General features: G+C 39.1%; 1 protein-coding gene across 1 annotated transcript in view; it reads right to left on the bottom strand.

The window, feature by feature from the left end:
• Window positions 1-834: 834 nt before the first annotated feature.
• PIWIL2 (piwi like RNA-mediated gene silencing 2) overlaps window positions 835-15,711 on the bottom strand; it is a 208,612-nt gene continuing 193,735 nt past the window's right edge. Inside the window, exons 21-23 of the mRNA XM_075207127.1 lie at window positions 8,813-9,066; window positions 8,613-8,720; window positions 835-6,272 (exon numbers count right to left, since the gene is read on the bottom strand). Of these exons, the coding sequence (XP_075063228.1) occupies window positions 6,116-6,272; window positions 8,613-8,720; window positions 8,813-9,066 (519 nt within the window). The 3' untranslated portion in view covers window positions 835-6,115. The remainder of the gene's footprint in view (window positions 6,273-8,612; window positions 8,721-8,812; window positions 9,067-15,711) is intronic.

The following is a 15,711-nucleotide window of genomic DNA, read 5'->3' on the forward strand; positions in this document are numbered from 1 at the left end:
GGCCTTCTACCATTTTGGAAACTGGTACTTCACCACCAGTCTCCAAATGGAAACATGAACCATGAGATGGTTAAAGAACCATAGAAAGTGTGTGTATGTGTGTGTGATAAGGAGCTAAATGTCAGAAATGCAACTATTGTTAATATTAGCCTGATAATTTCAGTTTTAGACAAGTTCTGACATTACCTGTAATATATACATATTTACTGTCACTTCCTCCCTGTAATTAATTTCTACTCCACCAGTCTCTTCCCCATTATTCATATTCAATTGTCACCCCTACCCCGATTCATTTGTAACCCACAGCTCTCTACTGTAACACGTGTCCCCCACAGCCTTCTCCAGGAATTCATTTGCCTCCCTCTTCCCTTTTGCTTCTTACCTTACGCAGGCATGACGTAGAGGGGATAACCACATTATAAAATAACCACATATAATATCCCATTTACTAACTCTAAAAGGGCATGAGCTTAGTTGTGAGCCCTGCTGGAGGCTTCAATGATGTCACCTAGAAGTTAAGTGAACCTGATGCCTGTCGCACATAATACTTTATCAATGAATATACTGACAGAATATTTGAAAAATTAAATCAACTTTAGCTGCTGTGTAGAGCATGTGAGATTCGGTTGCAGCTGCTTTTCATGGGTGTCGTAGTAAGTCTTATAAAACTTTACATTTTAATGGTGATGCTTTGGAAATTTAGGGTGAGTCTGATCAGTGCTTTACACCTCTATAATTCATATTTAAAAATTTCCACTTAATTGTGCTAAAGTGGGGATGATGATGATGTTAATAATAGAAACATTAAATGACAAATAAAGACATTATTATATATATGCAAACAAGTTGGTTATTTATTGAAGAAAAAATGTATAATAAACAATAAAGAACTTCCCACGCATCCAGCAACCATTCAGAACATAAAGCACAAGAGTTAAGCTTTGCTGTGTCAAACATAAATAAATGCTCTCGCTAAAAATATAGTGCTAAATACCATTAACCCCCATTACTTTTTTTAAATCAGCAAGAAGAGCTAGACAAAATATTATGCTTTAAGTATAAGGCTTCCCGTGGACACTGGAGCAATACTGATGAATCCTTCTATGGCAGCAATATGTAGTTCAGTTTAATGGTTATACTATGTACCTATACATGATTTTCTTAGTAAGTGAAGTACAATAGATTCCTAAGACACACTGCAAACCCTCTCAGTGAATAATTTAATGGGGTAATACAGGTGTCCTTCTCATAAATGTAACAGGAGTAAAACCATCTTGCGCTGCAGCAACAGAATGCAAGCATGGGCAGGCAGACTGATCCACCTATGGTCATTAGCTATAGAATAGGAAACCAGCAATGCACCATAACTTAACAGCAGAAATCAAGATATTAATCACACATCTATTGAACTAATATGTTTCTGCCAGAGTGTTTTATTGTCTATGACTGGACACAGCACCAGTAATCTTCCAATTAGGAGATTTTTGTTAAGGATGATAAATAATGTGTGTCTCTCTTCACAAGTCGGGAAAATGTAAAAGTTATGGTACAAATTTTAAGGTGCCAAAACCTACCAAGGTGTGTCCAAACCAATCAATCAAGATAATAGGCAGCACCAAAATAAGAATTTCTCACAAGAGTAGACATCTATGTAGAAAGATATTGTATTGCCTTTAAAAGGAAGTGCAGATATTACAGAATAACCAGAGCCCCATTTCTAGGAACAGAAAACTTGGAAACCCATAATACATGGAGTTTGCTCAGCCCATAGAAGCCACTTCATGCTTTATCCAAGGTGTCACTTAGTTATTGCCTGTAAGGAGTCCACATTTAGCTGTATAAGCATTTCAAACGTGGAAATTGCCTGCTCTTGAAAATGATAAAGATGTGGTTAGTCAAAGCATGTAGTGTAACAGGAATATTGCGTGGCGTTTTATAAATAAATGATATCATCATCAACTTGGCAGCCTTGATCTGTTTTATTGCCATCGGAGACCTGTAAGTCATCACATACAGCCCACCATATAATATAGACCCCAGTAAGATGTGTAAATGTCACTTACACACTGAAGAGGCACAATTTATGGGCTGCACCAATATTCATGGACATTAATGAGATCACTGATACACTTTGTTGTACTTCCTCATTCCTCAGTGATATTATCAATTCTGAGTAAAAGATGAAATATATATAAAAAACAGAAAGTTTGCCTTTACTGTCTACAGGTGTTAGATAACTGTTATACCAATATGGCATGTTTGTGGTAAACAGTTTGTTGCTCAATAGTTTATATTGTGTATATATTATTAGTTGGCTATTTTTGGACAGCTTCCAATGTGACTTGGTAAATGGATTGAAACTATTCATGTGAAAGTGAAATATAGGCGTTTGTATTTACTTACATCAGTTCTATAAGCTAAGGTCAGCCTCATAATCTATCTAAATGAGGTTTCTTCTGTGTTGTATATACTATGAGATAATTTAATCACAATGAAAGTGCTTTGTCTTTTTTTTTTTTTTAAAGAAAAATAGCAGAATATGTAAATGGTAAAACTAAGGAAAAGAAAGTCTTGTTATGGAGTTTCCTGAAAATATGGCAGCAAGCTACGAGCATCTTTTCCTAAATAAACATATCTATTTGGATGTTGAGGTGCACCTACAACCTTATTGTATTAGCTAGTTGTTGCATGAATTCTAACCTTTTTCTATCCATTTTAAATATGTCTCTTCCCTATCTTTCTGGCATTGCATACAGTAAAGAGAAAAGAATCACAGCAAATACACTAAGTGGAGTAAGTTGTCACATGCAATAGCTGTTGGATGGGAACATTTGTACCTCTGCTGAATGCATTACATGTGTTCCTCTCATGGTGCAAAATCATATTGGTAGGTTAATTAGCTTCTGACTAAATCAGCCATGATGTGTGTGAACCTGTGGTAGGGAAATTAGATTGTAAGCTCCACTGGGGAAGGTGTAAAGGACTCTGTATTGCACTTACTGTGATGTAATTATGTCAAAGTATCTGTAACACTGCCTGAAAACAACATGGTGAGTGCAGGCTGAGGTTCATTCTCTATATTGTGTGCATCGCTGGATACTGAGACTAGGAGGATGAAGGAGTGTTTTACCTCTGTCCATACGCATGGGACAGCATTATTATTAATATGATGTGATTGGCTTCCTTTTAGTAACTTCTCTCTAAGGCCACGTATACACTGGCACTTTTTAAATGTGTTTTCCCTGTGCCTTTAACATTTGTAAAACACAAGTAATCACGTCTGACTCTAGAAATCATTATTTCTAATGTTACCATTGACATATTTACTTGTGTTCCACCGACATGTTTTGGAATGCTACTTGTTCCAATTCTGTGCGTTTCAATGCATTGGAAAGCCTAGAAAGCACTAGTAAAAAATGCATATTATATGCAAATCCTTTAAGTTGTGCAGAAAACAGTATGGCTTTATGTCAGAATGACAGCTTTATTTTAATAAGAGGCAGAACTCCTTTAATAACAATGTCTTTGGGCTTGATATAAATTTTGAGCTATTCATTAAAGAGAAATTGTTAAAGCATGTGAAATGGACATTAGAGCAGAATAAATTTGGTGGTAAATGTATTTTACACTTTTTCATATAGGGTATGAAAAAAACAAACCATTATTTTGGATTAAGGGTGGGGTCACACAGGTGCTGCCTTTTATTCTCCAGGGAAAAAATGTTTTGTTTTTTGTTGTTTTTTTTAACACTGCCTGAAAAACTCAACATACTATCCAAAGCAGTTTTCCAGCAGCTGTTTAACAGATAGTGTGATAGAAGCAGGACTAATAATATGGACTTTTATAAAGCACAGCATCTCTGGTGGCCTTAAACGCTGGTTGTAGCGGTCATTGCAGAAAATTGCTTGTGTGACATCCTTTACTCAAAACCAATTCACCTCAAAAGGACAACATCTTTATAAAGAAGCAAAGCTTTTTCTTGAAAGAAGAAAGCAGCAGAAACAGCTGTTGTGTTGCACCGCTCTTAAGGGTCTATGGGGCATATTCAATTCCGATCCGATGTAACGCGCGTTACCACGGAAAATTCGCACTACTGCCGGTAATACGGTATCGCAATAATGCGTATTTTCGTACGCAGCCCTACGAAAATCCACGTTATTGCGGTAGCGCGGATTAGGTTTGTGGCCGTTCCGGCGCGATCCCGCGAATCAGGATCAGAATTGAATATGCCCCAATATATTAAAACAGTGCGGTGACAATCATTATGCATCGCTTTATAATAAAGCACAGCAGTAATTCACCATGTTGGGGCTACTCTTGGAGTCCCAGCGTATTAACCCATCTAGCACAAAGTCTTTTTACTATTTACTGGCAGCCTATCGCTTAGCACTCCCATGGGTGAGGCTTCAGCTGGATCCCATAGAAACTGACAGGTAACGCCATTCAGAGAGGACATTACCTGACTGCGAAATTTAAAGCTTATCAAAGCTTTATGCATTGCAGAACTTTGCAGTCCCCATATTAGTCTATGGGCACCACAATAAGAAACTTTCAATGGGTTATGGCAGGTGAAATCTTTGATTTCTCCTGCCATAAAACCGTCATAAATAGTGTGATGGCCATTTTACGGAAAAAACTGTTGTTCTCTCTATTTTAATGGCTGATCTCACTTTAATACATAGACCACTTAGACAGCCACAAGCAGCGTTTAAGGCCATCAGCTCAACAAAAAAAGTACTTCATAAAGATGTTATTTCACTTGTACATATGAAGAGCTGTTCAAGCAGTGTGTTTTCTGCCAGCAGGAAAATCACTCTGAAATACTGAAGGGCTTTTTTCCCTAATGAGTGAAAAGCCCACACGTGACACAGCCTAAAAAGCTTTGTCGTATTTACAAAGTTGCCAAACTCTTTACTGAGCAGAACGGAATTACTTATAAAGCGGCTGAAATATGGACTGATCCTGTTGTGGATCGTAAGGGCTGAATTCCTAATTTGTTCCTAATTTGTTCACACACTTAAGAGGCTGGTCTCTTGTTTAGTGATTGAACTGAACCACATAATTACTTCAGGCTTCCTTGTTTGGTTGGTATTGACCAGCCCAGCCAGAAAGATTACAATCATCAGTTGATTACAACCTCCCATGTTACCAGTACAAATCTCATTAATCCCAATTGGATTTTGTACAGTCTTTTCTTGCCGAGTAAAACAAAGCAAACTGTTTTTCTTGGTGATGGTCAATGTCGGTTGGTCACTGTAAGTGCGTTGTCTACAGACAATCAGTAAGCCCAAAATTTTAGTGACAATCTAAAGCACAATAAACCATTTACACATGTTCAAGAAAGTCCATTTGGGTCACATTAGTTGTTTTTTAAATGTGTCGGATGGTGAAATGAAAGTATTACAGTTATTTGAAATAAAAGGCAAAACACACAAAGTTAAAGCCATGAGAATCCCCTCAAACCACTGAAATAAATATGAATAACATAAGATCCTTTTACAAATATAGTCATGCTGAAGGTCTGATAGATTGCTCAAAGTAATAAGTTTGCTCCACTACAATGGTTTAGTCAGTGTGTGTCAACGCTGAGTATTTTCATTGAGATCAAACAGAGTGAAATCACCTGCGTCAGTAACCCTAACAGAACAAGGATTACACTACTCAACAAAAAAATAGTTCCTATTGTAACTACCGCAGAGGTGTTTTAAACACAAAGTTACAGCAAGGACTTGTTTAGCCACAGCACCTAGTGGAAACTGCATTTCCCTTTTCGTTGCTTCCACAAAAATGACATAAAGACTTGTCACTGTGCTCCACAAAGGAAAGCAGAGAAAATGAAAAGTATCATAGGATCTCGCTATATAAACCATCACACAGAGTGCCTATTAGCTTTAATTCTCTAGGTGTTCAGAGGTTTTAATCTGTCCAGAGTGAACGTTTTAGACATGTTTTCTCATTAACAGCAAACAAAACAGAGAAAACGTAATAAAATAAATATTCACTCAGGGAAGAAATCATGAGCATGATCTCATGGGTAAAACAATAAAAACTAAAAGGGAATTATGAACATGTACATAATGTACAGCGGAAGCAGATTTGTAATGACCACCCTTGTTCAAAGAAAGAACAGCTTGTCACATAACTGAATAGATGGCTCGTGATGGAGAAATTGGCCAGACAGGAACGCCAATTTATGGGCATATTTGCAGGGAGCTGGCACTCGAATGGTACCAGACCAATTCCAGTACATGTGACACAATTTGAAAGTCAACCTGGGAGGGAAACAGAAGTGAAAAAAAATCATTATTTATATTAGCAAACGGAGAACAAAAAGAAGAAAACAAGATCGTAAAAGAAGTATCAAAACTGGCATAGTGAGAGAAAAAGTAATATGAAACTAGGTATATAAAATCGGACAATGGGCAACAAGAATCACTGATTAATTCCTAACAGTGCTATTGTGCAAGATGGGTCTATGGAAGGACAAATTAAACAGTGATCAAGTAATGTAATATAAAGTTTAAAAGGAAACTCCAAAATATGTTTTCTTGAAAATGCATATATCAACCAATTGACCATAAAATGACTTCCCAATTATTGCTATTGAAGTATAATTGCACCCAAAACTGAAAGTTGAAAAGACCAGGTTAGCAATAAGGAGAATGAGGGAGACATCACTGGACTCTAATTGCTGCGGCTGACCCAGGCATTTTTCAGACAGGCAGTGGGTTGCCCATTGAAACCCCACTGCCTGTGGGAGAGCGCGGGCATGAGTGGAGCAGCGGCAGACACAATGTGACTGAAGCCCAGGTGAGTCACATAATGGGACCATGTGATACTAAGGATATTTTATCAGTTTTGGGTGGAATAATCTTTAAGCCGTCTTCTAATAGAACAACGAACATTAAAAATATTTTCTTTTTCACTTTGGAGAACAATTCTCTTACATTAAAATGCTTTCAGTTTATACAGCTCCCTGTCACAATTTTGCAGGCAAAAAAGCTTGCGCTCTAGGCTTCTGTCTAGTAAGTGTTTTGGATAATCTGCTTCTGTCTAGTTAGCGTCTTGGATAATCTGCTTCTGTCTAGTAAGTGTTTTGGATAATCTGCTTCTGTCTAGTAAGTGTCTAGGATAATCTGCTTCTGTCTAGTAAGAGCCTTGGATAATCTGCTTCTGTCTAGTAAGCGCCTTGGATAATCTGCTTCTGTCTAGTAAGCGCCTTGGAAAATCTGCTTCTGTCTAGTAAGCGCCTTGGATAATCTGCTTCTGTCTAGTAAGTGTTTTGGATAATCTGCTTCTGTCTAGTAAGTGTCTAGGATAATCTGCTTCTGTCTAGTAAGAGCCTTGGATAATCTGCTTCTGTCTAGTAAGTGTCTAGGATAATCTGCTTCTGTCTAGTAAGAGCCTTGGATAATCTGCTTCTGTCTAGTAAGCGCCTTGGATAATCTGCTTCTGTCTAGTAAGCGCCTTGGAAAATCTGCTTCTGTCTAGTAAGCGTCTTGGATAATCTGCTTCTGTCTAGTAAGCGCCTTGGATAATCTGCTTCTGTCTAGTTAGCGTCTTGGATAATCTGCTTCTGTCTAGTTAGCGTCTTGGATAATCTGCTTCTGTCTAGTTAGCGTCTTGGATAATCTGCTTCTGTCTAGTTAGCGTCTTGGATAATCTGCTTCTGTCTAGTTAGCGTCTTGGATAATCTGCTTCTGTCTAGTAAGCGCCTTGGATAATCTACTTCTGTCTAGTTAGCGTCTTGGATAATCTGCTTCTGTCTAGTTAGCGCCTTGGATAATCTGCTTCTGTCTAGTTAGCGTCTTGGATAATCTGCTTCTGTCTAGTTAGCGTCTTGGATAATCTGCTTCTGTCTAGTTAGCGTCTTGGATAATCTGCTTCTGTCTAGTTAGCGTCTTGGATAATCTGCTTCTGTCTAGTAAGCGCCTTGGATAATCTACTTCTGTCTAGTTAGCGTCTTGGATAATCTGCTTCTGTCTAGTTAGCGTCTTGGATAATCTGCTTCTGTCTAGTATTCGTCTTGGATAATCTGCTTCTGTCTAGTTAGCGTCTTGGATAATCTGCTTCTGTCTAGTTAGCGTCTTGGATAATCTGCTTCTGTCTAGTTAGCGTCTTCGATAATCTGCTTCTGTCTAGTAAGCGCCTTGGATAATCTACTTCTGTCTAGTTAGCGTCTTGGATAATCTGCTTCTGTCTAGTTAGCGTTTTGGATAATCTGCTTCTGTCTAGTATTCGTCTTGGATAATCTGCTTCTGTCTAGTTAGCGTCTTGGATAATCAGGCCGTGAGAGCAGGTGAGGGAGGGAGGCAGCATATGACTGGTTGGGATCTTTCTTTTGTAGCTGCCAACCAATAAGATGCCCACCAACACTAATCACTCTCCTTTCATACTGCTCTTAGGCCAAACCTTGTCAAAAACAGCAATCACTCAAACACAAGGGCAAAATACAAACCCTTCAAATAGAACAGTGTAATAATTAGGCTTCACTTTAGTATATAAAGTTGGATGAAGGATAATTTCATCACAGGACTAATCTAATAGGATGTAAAATGTGACGCTTAGGGAACAGATGAGTATATTGATCTTCTTATAAATGGGTTTCTTACCTCTGTAAATGGTCAGGGCTGAGGTTAGCGGCGTTCATCACACATATGTAATGAGTGGGTATGCCACAACCTTGCCTTACATGGTGAGAAAGCAAGTAGAAATCCACCCTGCAGAACAGGAAAGATGAGACAAGCTGAAGCTATGCCGAAGCACATTAATTGACATATCTCATGTTACACTATCTGAGTGAGAGGCTCACCAGTCACGGTTGGTGACAGTGTGGTCCAGGATAGTCCCTGGGGCAGGAGTGATGAAATCTCCAAAACTGGAGCAGTACATATTGGTGCTGATCCTCTTCTGCACCACGATCACTACCATGCGGGGTGAATAATTCTCAAATGTACTGAAACAGGTCTGCAGCTGTGGGATCTCGTAATTCACCACTGCACTCAGCTGTCCATCTGACACCCCATCCCGGTACACTACAATCTTCTCTGGGAGCACGTGGTTCACCTGTGTACAGAACAAAGTAAAACACCCTTGTGCTCGATACACCAAGACAATGCTCGAGGGATAAAACGCCACATAGTTAGAATATAAATTACAATAAATAATATAACTATAAATGAACAGATGCAGTTATCAGTCAATAAAGATACACAGTCATTAAATTAGAATAGTATTAAATGTATATTAGAATAGTATTAAAAGTAAAGGACAATGCTCTCATGATACATAAAGGAGACTCAAAATAAATACCCTTTTAAAACATCCTATTTAAGTAGTTAAACTCACATATAAAACATTAGCTTCCCTGCAAGGTGATCACATCATAAATTCTAAATCTATTCTCACAATTAACAGAGTTCCACTCAGACATATCCATTCAGACACAAGGATCTAGCATCTATATCTGGCATATTTATAACTAAGTTTCGTAATTGATAAAATTATCTACATATATTTTATTTTTTCATGATGGATTTTTCCCAAAGCCATAGAAATTCAGGAATATATGATATTCCACGAACTGTAAAAGCACATAGGTTGGGTCCGGAGAACGTTGGGGATGCATTGAAGTGCTGTCCGGTTATTGCTAGGTTCTTGGACTATAGAACAAAAAATAAAAAAAATCTGTGTCAATTATCAGCTATGTGTCGACTACTGGAAAATATTTTTCAGCAGTCTCACAAAAAAAAAAAAAAAGAAAAAAGTTTTCTGAAGCCTGAGATTTATTACATAACCAAACACTTCACTTGATGCCTCCAGGCCAAGGATCATTATTCAAATGCTCCTTCCCCACCAAGGACACTCAATAACTCTTAACAGTGTTAGATCCAACATGGCCAAGACACAATAACCTCATGAAGGTTACTTTAAAAAACACACTCAACCACTGTATTTGCTTCTACCTGTAAGTATTAATATGACATAATTCTAGTTTTTCTACAATGTGCACCATACGACCGGTGAAAAAAAAAAAAAGGATTATGATGCACTGTATAATGATCAATGTCTGCTTAACATGTTTGATAAAATTATTTTACTTGTTCTATATGTTTTCTCTTAAACAACCAGGGGTGGTGTCATGATACTAATGTGTTAGCTGAAGTCCAATGGCCGAAAGCAAATATCCAAAAGTTAGCCAGATTGACATTATGACAGGATCGGTATACATGTGGGTAGTCAGTCATATGCCAGGGTTGGTAAAGTGGGTAGTTGGGCAAATGCCAAGGTCTGTACGCAAGCAGGTAGTCAAACGTTTGCCAGAGTTAGTACACAAGTGGGTGGTCAAAATGTCACAAGGTACACGAGCAGGTAGCATGAGCTGAGCAGGCACAGGACCTGAACAGGCAAAATACTCAAGCAAAGTTTCATTCAGGAAATGCCTTTTTATAGGTCCAAACAGAAAATAGGATCCAAGATGAATTCCTCAGTACTGGCCATCTTAGATAAAGGCTTATTTAATAAAAACTTCTGGTGGCCGGAGGTTAAATTATCAAATAATATTCCTAAAAGGTGAATGGGGGCTGTATGGGAACCTGTTTGATCCACAATCCTTCCGATGACTGAGATGGAGCGGTTGTTAGCTTTTGGATTGCAACGTCAATTTTCCATGTGAGGGTACACAGTCATGGCCAAAAGTTTTGAGAATGACACAAATATTATTTTTCACAAAGTCTGCTGCTTCAGTTCTTATGATGGCAATTTGCATATACTCCAGAATGTCATGAAGAGTGATCATCAGATGAATGGCAATTAATTTCAAAGTCACTCTGGGGGTGGCTACACCCATGACCGACAACTACTTGAACATTATCTCTTAACACAAGCAAAGAATACTTGGAGTACGTTGGAGGAAGAAAATTTAAATAATAATAATTAACTCTACGAAAGTCCTTTGCACAAAATCTAAAGATATTATGGCCCAATTTCAATCCTCTTTTAGTGTCTTCTAGCACCAGGCCTAGTAACTTGCTTGTTTGCTGTCTTCCTATGCTGTCCTTGCGGTCCACAGGCTCTACTGGTCTCAGATCTCTCTGCAAGAAGTTGCTCAGTCTGTCTCCACTACAGAGATCCCTCTAAAACCAGTGGACACTGCCATCTTGGAATCAGTTACCTGCTCTCCCTCAGCCAATTAGAGTACTACTTCATATCAGCTGACTGCGGCTCCCAATCAAGGGATAGCAGTCTCCGCTCCAGGGCTCCCTCCAAAATCAGTTCCTGGCCGCCGCCATCTTGGATCTGGTCGTCTGATCCATCTCAGCCAGAGTGTTGCTTCAGCCCAGCTGACCGCAGTCTCTAATCAGCTAACAACAGTTAGTATAAAAGGACTTCCTGGAGCCCTTACCTGTTGCCAATGCAATATTGAATCTTCAGATGTTCCCAGCAGTCTGCAGTCTTTTCTGTTGTTCCTGCTCTGACAGTGCAGTCTTCAATCCGGTCCAGCATTCCGGTTCTGTTACGGCACTGCGGCTCCAGTCCGGTCCCAACCTGGTCTCCTCTGCTTAATCTGATCCCCATATTGCTATTCCTCACTTCTTGCCAGTCTCAAGTGCCATTCAGTAGTCTCCTGAACTCTCAGCAACCACTACCTGCACCTGTTCTTTCCCTCTCATGTGAAGGAATATTATTAGGCCACCCAGCTTTATTCACAAGGCCACCACATCTCCAGAGACACAAACCAGTCCGGGTACAGACAAATTCCCAGGCGTGACATCTAGGATTTTCCGGCTTAACCAATGTAACGTTGCAAACACAAAATCTGTGAGAAACTAATTTACCAAAATTGACACAAACCCAGTGAGAAATACTTGAAAGGATATTAATCTAAATGCAACTAATTTTACTATATCGCACTTACATCTTGGGACAGCAATTGGTCTGGACAGGCTCTCGGGTGACAATTGTAACGGACTATTATTATATTTTTTATTGATATGACAAGAGTGGATTCGGTTCCTGTGCGCATAAAATAAGTACATACAGGGATCCCTATATGTACTTATTTTATGCTCCCAGGAACCAAATCCATTCTTTTCACATCCATAATTTTAGAGGGTGGGGACGCTCCCTCGAATCATATAGGTTCCGCTCTGTGGCAGCAAAATAAACATTCTCACGTTAGAAAGCACGGCCTCACCTACCTATATATTATTTCTTATATTTTTTATTCCCTGAATTATACAAAAAATAGTTATAAACTATATTAATCTTTCTTTAATGAAGTTCACACCATTTTATTACCTAAATCTAATAAGGACCCACAAATTGAATGCTTCATATAGACCTATGACTCTCTTTAACACGGATTTCAAAATCCTAGCTAAAATTATGGCCACAAGACTTCAATCAACACTATTGAACCTGCTTATTGACCAATTGCGTTTCGCAGAGGGTCATTGCTTGGTGAAGAGGATTTACACGACTATCGCAGCAGTGGTAGCGTCATTTCAAAAACCTCATTCACATGTTTGTTTAGCCTTAATGCCAATAAAACATATGACACAATGTGGAGCCATCTATTCTCTTACTTACAAGCACAGAACTTTTGAGGCTGACTTTATACAATTAGTCCAATATTTTTTACATCCATTCAGCTATGCTAGAAATGGGGTGCCACCTGTCACCACTTCTGTTCAACCTTCACTAGACTCACTCCTGCGTATACTACAAAATTGGCACACATCATCATCATCATTAATTTATATAGCGTCAGCAAATTCTGCAGTGCTTTACAATTAAGGACAAACACATTAATAAACAATACTGGATAAAACAGACAGAGAGGTAAGAGGGCCCTGCTCGCAAGCTTACAATCTATAGGCCAATGGGAGTCGTATACACGAGGTTAAATCTACATACTGCATATTGGTCAAGCAAGATTGCAACAGTAAAAAGTGATTTGTATGCTATGTGATCCAGTCACACAGCAATGTTGGTCTGAATCAGAGGGTTGTTGTCTTGTGTGAATTGTGTAAAGGGTGGTAATAGGGTAACCTAGTGAGTTTAAGATGGTGGTAGAGAGGAATATTATAAGCTAGGCTGAAGAGGTGGGATTTCAGAGAATCAGAGCCGTAAACGTAGAATTCTAGCGCCTGGGACGAGAAAGAGAAATGCCGCCCCCCTAGCCCTCAATTTTAACCAAATGAACCTAAAATATTCCTAAATTGCACCCCCTTCAGCGTTGCACCCTGGGCGGTCGCCCCTGTTGCACAGCCCTAGTTACGGCCCTGCAGAGAATGCTTGAAGGTTTGCAGAGTAGAGAAAAGTCTTATTGTGCGAGGGAAGGAATTCCACAGAGTGGGTGCAGCTAGAAAAAAGTCCTGTAAACTGGAATGGGAGGATGTAATGGGAGTGGATGAGAGACGCAGAGGAAGAACGAGTTGCAAATCAGTCTGGCCGCTGCATGCAAAATAGATCGTAGGGGTTTTAGTCTGTTTAGGAGAAGACCAGTAAGGAGGAATTGCAATAGTCAATGCGGGAGCTGATGAGTGCATGATTTAAAGTTTTTCAGTGTCTTGTGTAAGACATGTGCGTATTCTGGAAATTATTTTTAGATGTTTGTAGCATGATTGAGATATAGAGTCGATGTAGGAAAAAAAAGGATTGTTTGCGACTTAAGGATCACACCAAGGCAGTGATAGAAATATCAGGTAGGCAACTTCTGTTGGTGGGTGGAAATATTACTAACTCTGTTTTTGAAAAATTGAGTTTGAGTTGCCGAGAGGACATCAGAGATGAAATGGCAGAAAGACAGTCAGTAACGCAGGACAACACAGATAGCGAGAGATCAGTAGAGGACAGATAAATTTGGGTATCATCCGCATAGAGATGATATTAAAATCGAAAAGAGCTTAATAATTTTACAAGAGAAGTGGTATAGAGAACAGCAGAGGACCTAATACTGAGCCTTGTGGGATTCTTACTGATAAAGGAAGTGGAGCAGAGGTGGATCCAGAGAAATTAACACTGAAAGAGCAAATCTAGAGAAAACAAGATCAAGGCAATTGCCATCCCGATGAGTAGAGGATGCAACCCACTGGGAGAGGTCGAGGGAGGAGGTCAGAGAGAGTAGTTTGGAAGCAGCATTGGAATGTGGATTAGCAATAGGGATGTTAAAATCACCCATAATGATGGTGGGATATGAGAAGATAAGAAGTGAGGGAGCCATGCAGAGCAATCCTCAAGAAATTGTGGTGCGCTCCAGGGGGATAGATCACAGCAACACAAATACAAAATGGATTAAAAATCTAATTAGCGTGTACTTTAAAATATGTGAACGTGAGTGATAGAACACTTGGTAGAACTGTGAACGTGCACTGTGGAGAGAGAAGTAGTCCAACCCCACCTCCTTGTCTGGAGGTGTGGGTGAAATGGAGACCACCTTGTGAAAGGGCTGCAGGTGAGGCAGTGTCTGATTGTGTAAGCCATTTTTCAGTTATTACCAGAAGGTTCAGGTTGTGTATGGAGGTAAGATTGTTACAAACAGAACGTGTATTCCAAAGGTATATTTAAAGGACTTTGGAAGAAAAGGGAGACAGGTGATGCCATTGAGGTTTGCTGGATTTCGGTAGTGTTCTATATGTGTAGTGAAGGAGTGTGGGGGACCTGGATTAGGAGATATATCACTAGCTAATAGAAGCAGAGAGAGAGAGAAAGATAGGTAATAGGATTGTAAAGTGTGTGACCTTTCAGTTTTCTAGTGAGAGTAGGCTGTTCCAGTTAGAGAAAATAAATAGAACCAAAAGTTCATGAGTGTTAACTTGGGGTGAGTGGAGTAATGAAAGGGCAAGGTGGACAAGTGTCTGTATTGCAAGAAGGGTGAAGGATGAGGCGAGGAAGTCCTAAAGATTGTGCCATGAAAAAACAGTAGTAAAAGAAATTTGTTTACATTTTGATTTAAGAGTAAAAGCCACAGAGTTAACGGAGTTAAAGAAATACCTATTTGCATTGTTCCGTGTAGACAGAGAAGTAGTGAGTAGAAGCATTCAGATGTTGTCCAATGTTTGTCTAACTGTGTTGTTTAACTGTTACTTTGTGAGAGAAACCCACTTAGTGTAGGAAAGCCCAACACTTCACACCCCAAACATGTTCCCCCCTAGACTGAGTGCTGACATATGGTGAGGCTGATTTCAAAATACACTACATCTGTGCTAATTGGTCAGTTAATCAGGGGAAAGAGAAAAAAAAAAAAGACAAAAAAACATATTTGTGCTATTAGGCTAGAGGAGGTCAGATACCCATCGTAAATTGAAAACTGTGAAGGAATTATTATCATCATCAGGCAGACGTAAGAGGGCCCTGCTCGCAAGCTTACAATTTATAGGACAATAGGAGTTAGTAGACACATGAGGTTAAGTGCTACATATTGCATATTGGTCTAGCTAGATTGCAAAGGTAAAACGTGCCTGAAGGGCTATATGATCCATACACACAGTAATGTTGGTCAGGGTGTCACAAGGGTTGTTGTCTTGTGATACATTGCTATCTGCTTCATACTTGTTGTAATGTTTGTTTAACTTTTACTTAATTATATACTGCTGTATAAAATGTTGCAACTTTTTACTCATTAATAATAGTAATAATGTTAATATATTGTAATTCAGGAGAAATTGAATCCACATTTTGGTGTAAGGCCAAATAATCAATTCTTTA

The sequence above is a fragment of the Mixophyes fleayi genome, chromosome 4, assembly GCF_038048845.1.
Source record: "Mixophyes fleayi isolate aMixFle1 chromosome 4, aMixFle1.hap1, whole genome shotgun sequence".
Lineage (NCBI taxonomy): Eukaryota > Metazoa > Chordata > Amphibia > Anura > Limnodynastidae > Mixophyes > Mixophyes fleayi.